Source organism: Neoarius graeffei, chromosome 2, assembly GCF_027579695.1.
Source record: "Neoarius graeffei isolate fNeoGra1 chromosome 2, fNeoGra1.pri, whole genome shotgun sequence".
NCBI classification, from domain to species: Eukaryota; Metazoa; Chordata; class Actinopteri; order Siluriformes; family Ariidae; genus Neoarius; species Neoarius graeffei.
The window spans coordinates 86588592-86598342 of NC_083570.1; the positions used below are offsets into that span (position 1 = coordinate 86588592).

General features: G+C 38.7%; 1 protein-coding gene across 1 annotated transcript; it reads left to right on the forward strand.

Moving 5' to 3' along the window:
• Positions 1–4440: 4440 nt before the first annotated feature.
• LOC132874192 (interleukin-17B-like) lies at positions 4441–6963 on the forward strand. Its single transcript, XM_060910185.1, has 3 exons — positions 4441–4534; positions 4656–4975; positions 6230–6963. Exons 1-3 carry the CDS (start codon positions 4514–4516, stop codon positions 6465–6467), a joined length of 579 nt encoding a protein of 192 aa, XP_060766168.1. The 5' UTR covers positions 4441–4513; the 3' UTR covers positions 6468–6963.
• Positions 6964–9751: the final 2788 nt, after the last annotated feature.

Below are 9751 nucleotides of genomic sequence, written 5' to 3' on the forward strand. Positions count from 1 at the left end.
TTTGAAGGAGTGGATGTCCAAGCAAATTCAGTCAAAACTCAGACTTTTTAATGCTCAGATATATCTACATCATGTGACCTACAGGCCTCTGTAAGCCCATTAAATGTTTATAATCATGACAGCATAATCAAAAACAGACTGAACAAGAATGATTTCATGCAAGGGTGGCTAGGAAAAAGCACCTTCTTTCCAAAAAGAATATGATAGCATGACTGATTCTGAACACGCATCTGAACAAACCACAAAAGCTCTGACACAGTATCCTTTGGACAAGTGAGACAAAGGTGGAGATGTTTGATCATCATGTACGGCGCAATGTTTGGCAAAAACCCAACAGCATATCACCACAGAAACCTCACACCAACTGTATGTTGATGGAGGAATGATGATTTGGGACATGGGAAACTTGCAGTCATTGAGACAATGATGAACTCCACTTTATTCCAGAATGTTCTTGAGACAAATGTAAGGCCATCTGTCCAGCAGCTTAAGTTAAGCTGAAATTGGATCATGCAACAGGACAGTGATCCCAGGCAGACCCACAAATTGACCTCTGAATGGCTAAAGAAGACAAAAATGAAGGTGTTGGAATGGCCAAGTCAAAATCCAGATCTCAACACCATTGAGATTCTGTGGCGGGAACTTAAGACTGTTGTGCATAAACAAATTCAAACATTAATGAACTTTTACTTCAAGTTACTGTTCCTAAAGGTGGTTCTACATGTTACTGAATTACAGGGTGTACCTATTATTTTCCCACATGGTTTGAACATTGGCTTACTTCTTGGGGAAAAATGACGACATATTCAAATCTGTTGTGATTTTGTTGTCACCTGAGGTTATTTATAAAAACTGATGAGCACCACACAGTTATTATTTAGGTTCCAATAAACAAAAACTTAGAATTGAAGGAGGGTATAGTTTCTTTTTCCCATGACTTTCTCTGTGTGTGTGTGTGTGGGCCGGGGGAGGAACATTATATCTCATCTCATCTCATTATCTGTAGCTGCTTTATCCTGTTCTACAGGGTCGCAGGCAAGCTGGAACCTATCCCAGCTAACTACGGGCGAAAGGCGGGGTACACCCTGGACAAGTCGCCAGGTCATCACAGGGCTGACACACAGACAACCATTCACACTCACATTCACACCTACGGTCAATTTAGAGTCACCAGTTAACCTAACCTGCATGTCTTTGGACTGTGGGGGAAACCGGAGCACCCGGAGGAAACCCACACGGACACGGGGAGAACATGCAAACTCCACACAGAAAGGCCCTCGTCGGCCACGGGGCTCGAACCCGGACCTTCTTGCTGTGAGGCGACAGCGCTAACCACTACACCACCGTGACGCCCGAATATTATATTATATACATAATTTTATCCAGTGAACAGAAAAACAGAGGAATGAGGAAGTTTGCATGCATGATTTCTTCTGTGAACTGATTCAATTAAGGCATCACACTTCAGGTCTTTTGCTAATGTTATTTTCGACAATGTAATTTTTGTTCATGAATTTTTGTGGTATATTATCATTCTGAAAGATTGCATAATACTGTACCCAAACAAATGCTTTTAAAGATTACCACACTGGTTAAAGTATAAGGCTATAAGCATTATTTTTTTTATTGTATTGTTTACTGTTGAAAACATTGAACATAATCCTTTGTTATTTCCTGTTCATTTATAAGGCAAACATTTTTGCAACTACTTAAGCTGCTGCTTTTATGTTTTGAAGCCCCTTTTTGTGGCATTAAGTGCCAGTGTACAATTATATATTTTTTTATTTAATATAAGATACACCACAGGTTCATTGTAAAGAATACTATGGGCATTATGTTGAATATGTAGACTATTTCCTTTTGTTATTTTCAAGAATAAGTACCCTATATTATATATTTTGTTTCTCTCCCAATTGTATTACTGGGATTATATTATATATTTTGTTTCTCTCCCAGTTGTATTACTGGACCAGTTTCTTTTTTCTTTCTTTTTTTTTTTTTAACAGTTGAACACACTTAAAAACTGCTCTTTTGAAGCAGAAGCTTCACTAATGAATTGCCCTAACCTGCCTCAAAAACAGGTGTTCTTTCTTTGGTCATCTCAATAGGATCCATTGAAAAGAAGCACATGCCAATAAAAGAGGATCAAAGACAAAGCCTTGGATGGCTCATGTCAGTAGCGGCAGGCAATGTTCTATGAGAGTGAGTTCCCAGAGTGCATCTATAGACCTTCAAAGTACTGTTTGTTTGCTTTGTGGCAACAGGGCTAAAGAACTTCCTGAAAAAGAAATAAAAGGCGTATTTAAGTAAAAAGGGGGCAAAGAAGACAAGGAGAGCACAATAAGGCACAAAGTACTGATGATTCAAAATTTCTTGCTCACTTAGACTGCAAATAATGCCATGCTCTTTATTATTATTATTATTATTATTATTATTATTATTATTATTATTATTATTATTATTATTATAATATTAGTAGTAGTAGTGGTAGTAGTAGTAGTTGCCCAGTTTGTTTGTTTGTTTTGTTTAATAGTCCAAAACTTTCCAATAAGTAAAGAAGTTGCTCCAAACTTGTATGAACAAGTGGAGATCAGAACATATAATCATTATTTTTAATTGATTTTACTAGGACTATTATGAGTAGTGTTTTCATGATGAACCAGTGCTCCCAGCTTGTGATGCTCCAGTTATTACACTGATGAATATATACAGTGGTGTTTGAAAGTTTGTGAACCCTTTAGAATTTTCTATATTTCTGCATAAATATGACCTAAAACATCATCAGATTTTCACACAAGTCCTAAAAGTAGATAAAGAGAACCCAGTTAAACAAATGAGCCAAAAATATTATACTTGGTCATTTATTTATTGAGGAAAATGATCCAATATTACATATCTGTGAGTGACAAAAGTATGTGAACCTTTGCTTTCAGTATCTGGTGTGACCCCCTTGTGCAGCAATAACTGCAACTAAACATTTCAGGTAACTGTTGATCAGTCCTGCACACCGGCTTGGAGGAATTTTAGCCCATTCCTCCATACAGAACAGCTTCAACTCTGGGATGTTGGTGGATTTCCTCACATGAACTGCTCGCTTCAGGTCCTTCCACAACATTTCGATTGGATTAAGGTCAGGACTTTGACTTGGCCATTCCAAAACATTCACTTTATTCTTTTGTAACCATTCTTTGGTAGAATGACTTGTGTGCTTAGGGTCGTTGTCTTGCTCCATGACCCACCTTCTCCATCCTGGCCCAGATGCAGCGAAACAGGCCCAAACCATGATACTACCACCACCATGTTTCACAGATAAGGTTCTTATGCTGGAATGCAGTTTTTTCCTGTCTCCAAACATAATGCTTCTCATTTAAACCAAAAAGTTCTATTTTGGTCTCATCCATCCACAAAACATTTTTCCAATAGCCTTCTGGCTTGTCCATGTGATCTTTAACAAACTGCAGACGAGCAGCAATGTTCTTTTTGGAGAGCAGTGACTTTCTCCTTGCAACCCTGCCATGCACACCATTGTTGTTCAGTGTTCTCCTGATGGTGGACTCATGAACATTAACATTAGTCAATGTGAGAGAGGCCTTCAGTTGCTTAGAAGTTACTCTGAGGTCCTTTGCGACCTCGCCGACTATTACACGCCTTGCTCTTGGAGTGATCTTTGTTGGTCAACCACTCCTGGGGAGGGTAACAATGGTCTTGAGTTTCCTCCATTTGTACACAATCTGTCTGACTGTGGATTGGTGGAGTCCAAACTCGTTAGAGATGGTTTTGTAACCTTTTACAGCCTGATGAGCATCAACAACACTTTTTCTGAGGTCCTCAGAAATCTCCTTTGTTCGTTCGTGCCATGATACACTTCCACAAACGTGTTATGAAGATCAGACTTTGATAGATCCCTGTTCTTTAAATAAAACAGGGTGCCCACTCACACCTGATTGTCATCCCGTTGATTGAAAACACCTGACTCTAATTTCACCTTCAAATTAACTGCGAATCCTAGAGGTTCACATACTTTTGCCACTCACAGATATGTAATATTGGATCATTTTCATCAATAAATAAATGACTAAGTATGATATCTTTGTCTCATTTGTTTAACTGGGTTCTCTTTATCTCCTTTTAGGACTTGTGTGACAATCTGATGATGTTTTAGGTCATATTTATGCAGAAATATAGAAAATTCTAAAGGGTTCACAAACTTTCAAGCACCACTGTACGGGCATACAGATCCTGTCGTCTATTAGTACTGTAAGATGCGGTTTTAAAATCAGTCCTGTTCTTTATTATGCTTATTTCCTCATTTTTACAGCAGGAGTGTAGTGCAGCCTCCATTCACTGACCGCACGACTCATTTGGCTCCACCTCTAGCTGCTCAGCACAGGTGTGTCCTCACCTGTGACAAAACCTGGTATGTAGTGACACGCATGCTGATTGCGCCAAAAGGTGTTTAATACATGGGGGAACACGTGTGCCAAATGTAATCGCAGCGACCTGAGTGCAAACCATGGGCAGATTTTGGAACGGGGTGAGTCGCCATGGCGTGGCTTGTTGAGATCTATACTGAGGTTATAGCACTGTGTTTACCTGATGCGATCCTCTCTCTCTCTCTCTCTCTCTCTCTCTCTCTCTCTCTCTCTCTCAAACAGCTGTTAATGGTGCTGATGCTGGCGGATATTTTGGTCATGGCGCTGGCGCGTAAAGAAGGCAAAGCGCGGAGGTGTAAAGTGGAGAGCAAGGAGAACCCGCAGCCGCAGCACAATGCCACTGCTTTCCAGATCCCCCTCGACCCCATACTATCCGGAGACCACACAGCCGGAACCGGAGAACCCGAGGTGGACTTCGACAAGGCCATAGATGACATGGTGTCCCAGGTGAGGAACAATCCGGCTCTGTCCAAAAGCAAGTGTGTGGTGGACCGCCATCTGTGGATGTCCAACAGCCGGAGTCTCTCCCCGTGGTCATACAGGTGAGTCCAGCATCCGTGTGCGTTCTTTCTTTGGTTTGTTTGTTTATTTTTAATTATGATTATTATTCCACATAAGGTGGGGGTTTTTTTTGGCAAAATGTATATTTAACTTCTTCTTCTTCCAAAATTGTTTATCCAGACGCGCCTTTTGCGCATAACATAATAAAGAAAAAAAAATCACCTTTCAGGACTTTTTCCTGGCTCTGTATCTTTCCCTTTTGTCTCCACAGAGAATTTAATTTTAACTAATTGTGTTAGATTTCACAGCTCTCCTTTAGTGTATATTAAGATGATATGATCTCAGTTCATAAGTGTGTATCTTTCTTTCTGAATATAACTGAAATATTCTCTATGAACTGTTTCGATAGATCTTCTGGAACTATTTTTGGCTTTGCCTTATGTGTTGAATTGCACGACACACTAACGTTTCCTTTTGTACTTGCTTTTTTTTGTGCACTCAGAGAAGAAAGGCACTAAACTGCACGGGGTGGTCCTCTGTGTCTGTTTTGTACCTTTAGTGTACATCTTTTGACCTAGAAAGGTGCATATGTAGTGTGCGTTTAAAACTTTATTTCAAAAAGTCCAAAATCTTTTGTACCTTTTCAAACATTCATTATATTATGGCCAGGTTGTTACCCGAACTCATAATCACATCATCAGTTTTTCTTTGGTTAATCAGAAACGAGGTACGCCACCACACTTGCCGGAGCAGTTGGGCTTAGGTGCCTTGCTCAAGGGCACTTGAACCAGTCCTGCTGGTCCAGGGAATCAAACCCACAACCTTTTGGTCCCAAAGTTGTTTCTCTAACCATTCGGCCACGGCTTCCCCTTTTGTACCTTAAATCTTTTTAAATGTTCATTCTATTCTATTTTATGTATAGTATGTTAAAGGTAAAAAGGATAAAGGTACCGCCCCAGAGACATGCTACTTAAGCATTAAGGTACTTATTTCATAAGATTTTTACATTGAGAGAGGAGATTAATTGTAAAATAAGGTATTTTTGGCCTAGAAATGTTTGCATTCAGCTGTTATTAATGGAGTAAGTGATATGTAAATATAACATGAATGACTATACAGATAAAGCAAAGTGATGCAGCCTAGTGTCTGTAAACATTTGCCTGGACCTGTTTTACTTTGGAAAAAAAATGTGTGTAATTTGTGTTATGTTCATATCCTGTATCAAATTCCATCAACACCAGATAACAATGGAATAAAGTGTGCTTATTTGTACACCCCACCCTGTACTATAACAGGATTAATCACGACGAGAACCGCAGGCCTGTTGACATACCGGAGGCCAAGTGTGCATGTGTGGGCTGCATTAACCCCTTCACCATGCAGGAGGACCGTTCCATGACCAGCGTGCTCATCTACGCCAAGATTCCTGTGCGGAGGCTGCAGTGTCCCCGCAAGAAGAAGAAGAAGTGCGTGCCGCGTTTCCGCACCGTGGTGGAGAGCATCGCCGTGGGCTGCACGTGCATCGCAGGGTGACCACCAAACTAGGCCTAAATCTTTTCGAACTCTTGCTCTGTTCACATGTTTTTATTATTAGGCCTACTGCTGTTCATGTACATATTCAAAGTCAAGTTAATGTACTAAACCTAAAGAGACGTACAGTGTCTTACTACACCAGAGCAACTATCTGCCTATCAGCTTGTCCCAATTGAGTATTGTTGTTGTTGTTGTTTTTGTTGTTGTTTTTCTTTATATTGGTTATAACAGCCTTATTATTAGCCATCTAATTGTTTAGTTATTACTTGTTATACAGTAAAGCCAAGTTAAGTCATTTTTCTCTGTTTTGTTCCATAAGCAGTGACTTATTGAGGCAACGTGGAAGCTACTCTTTTTTTTTTAATCTATTTGCTATTCTTTAGGCCATAAGGCCAAATGCAGTCGTATTGTATTTCTTTCCTGTTGATTGTTATTTTTAAATGGTATCTCACATGTAAGCATTTGTGGACCTGAGATTTTCATAGTCATCTTTACACCTTGCTGCTTTTTTATTTTTTTTTTAATAATACTATTGCTGAAATGTTTGCTTCAGAGTTTAATATTAAACATTATGCTTTGTAAATGCCTCATGAGCTCAGGGCTATTATTTTGCTCCATTGTAAAAAATAATAACAATACATGCATTTATTGCTAACACAGTATGCAAGGTTAGATAGGCAAAAAGGACAATAAATAAAACTCTTTTAAACAACATTGAGTAGGCTAGTATTTCACTTGGTAATATAATTTTTTTCACTTTTCATTTGTTCATTCATTTAATTATGAGATCAAATATCAACGTCACAGTGCGTCATTATTACCACTGAGTGACTGATAGTAAACTGCTCTATTGATTAATCACACTAATGGCTTGAGCAGCATTGTCTACATTTACACACTTGGTAAAAGGTTTTGCTAAAACACTAAAACTACAAAAGACATTAAATTTGTGGCTGACATGAACAACCACTAAACTGAATGAATCACTGCTGAGTTTCCAAATGTACAGCAATACAAAGATCATCTTTTATTGACATCTCACTGCACTCCCACTTTTTATCAGTTAATATACCATTAATGTTATGTCTATTTTGGGAAATAGAGTTCTGACTGGGCAGCACGGTGGTGTAGTGGTTAGCACTGTCGCTTCACAGCAAGAAGGTCCTGGGTTCGAGCAAGGGCCTTTCTGTGTGGAGTTTGCATGTTCTCCCCATGTCTGTATGGGTTTGCTCCGGTTTGCCCCACAGTCCAAAGACATGCAGGTTAGGCTAAATGAAGCTGACTTTATGTTAGGACTGTTAATGTTATAGTCATGTTGTCTGTTGTTGCCCAGATGAGGATGGGTTCCCTTTTGAGTCTGGTTCCTCTCGAGGTTTCTTCCTCATGTCGTCTGAGGGAGTTTTTCCTTGCCACCGTTGCCACAGGCTTGCTCACTGGGGATAGATTAGGGATAAAATTAGCTCATTTTTTAAGTCATTCAAATTCTGTAAAGCTGCTTTGCGACAATGTTTATTGTTAAAAGTGCTATACAAATAAACTTGACTTGACTTGACTAATTGGTGGCTCTAAATTGACTGTAGTGAATGGCTGTTTGTCTCTGTGTGTCAGCCCTGTGATGACTTTGTGACTTGTCCAGGGTGTACCCCGCCTCTCACCCACAGTCAGCTGGGATAGGCTCCAGCTTGCCCGCGACCCTGTAGAACAGGATAAGCAGCTACAGATAATGGATGGATGGATGGATGGATGGCGTTCTGACCATAACAATAAGTGATAACTAATTACAGTGTGCCTTCTTAAAGAACTCACACTGATTAGGGAAGAAGTTACTGATCAACTCAATATAAAACATCATCTTGACTCAAAACTCACTACAGCTAGGAGCCCAAATCAAACAATTTGAAATCTTTCAGAATCAAATAATGATTCACATATTTTGGGGAAATAATGATTAGCACAATTTTACTATTAATATATGAATTCGGTTAATAATACTGTACAATTTTACCCATTATTTTGTAGTTAAAAGCCTACATTGAAGACCCGTTGCAGTACCAAAGTTTTACCACTAGGGGGCGACGAGCACGTTGAATAAACGCCTCATCGATGTCTCACCTGCCTCATCAAAAACACTCCAGTTATCACATGAATAAAGAAATAGAGAATCTAGGAATGCTATAATAAATACAGAAATTTAAACAGCTACATTTAAAATCGGATACATGAATTTAAATATCTTTAGGAATAAATAAATACAAAATAAATCAATACAGAGATTTTATAAAATGTAGAAATCAATAAATTAAGCTTCGTTTTCTTATCTTTTAAAACTTATTTAGTTTTTAATTAATTTATTTACTTACTTATTTGGACGCCCACAAAACATCGCTTTTTAAAGTTTAAAAAGCTAAACATTTCTGATCTCTTTAGGTTAACGTTTGTTTACAACACCATGTGACCACTAGAGGGCAGTCTCTTTGTGGAAAATCACTTCAGTTTGTTTATAACACAATATGACCACTAGAGGGCAGTCTCTGTGGCGATGAACTCCAGTCCACATGCACATGCCATGTCTAGGAACGCATAGCTGGTGTTATTTTATTACAAAATCTTGAATCAATCCATGCAGAACACTCACAACACATGGGCTACTATGCCAAATACTATGATGTATGGTGAGCACAGTTGATCATTCTGATAACAGTAAACATTTCTTTTAAAAAGGAATATGTAAACAAATGAAAGTAGCTGATTCAGGTAACAATGTTTAGTTTAGTTTTAATCCACAGTGTTATATGTTTTAAAAGGCATCAAGGAGCATTGTGTATGTGTGATTATCAAGAATAGACCACAACAAAAATGCATCCTTCATTCATTACATTAATCAGTCAGTAATTCCTCAGTCTGTCTTTAGGTTGTATTAGAAATGCAGTGCACTCTTAGAAAAAAAAAAGGGTTCTACAAGGGTCCTTTAAGGGTTTATAGGATAATTAAGGGTTCTTAGCCTCCTAAACAGGCTCTTCAGACCATTTCTGAAAGGGAAGCATTATTTTAGGATTTGACACAGAATGTTTAAGGGTTCCCATAAAGGGACAGTTGAAGAACCCTTTTATAAGAGTGCGGGCCTTCCAAAGTACATGAGCAGAGAAAAAAAATATAGAGGTAGAGTATGTAATAACATACAGTCAAACAGGCAAAAAACTGGTCAGAGAAGATCGTAAAGAATAATTAAACAAGGCTTTTGTCTAAATTTTTCAAAAGGTTTTCAGAAGGTGATGAAGGAAATC

Coding starts and splice junctions, on each gene's coding strand:
- LOC132874192 (XM_060910185.1), top strand. CDS start 4,514: ATGGGCAGATTTTGGAACGGG. Junction 4,535..4,655: donor TGGGCAGATTTTGGAACGGG/GTGAGTCGCCAT, acceptor TCTCTCAAACAG/CTGTTAATGGTGCTGATGCT. Junction 4,976..6,229: donor CTCTCCCCGTGGTCATACAG/GTGAGTCCAGCA, acceptor GTACTATAACAG/GATTAATCACGACGAGAACC.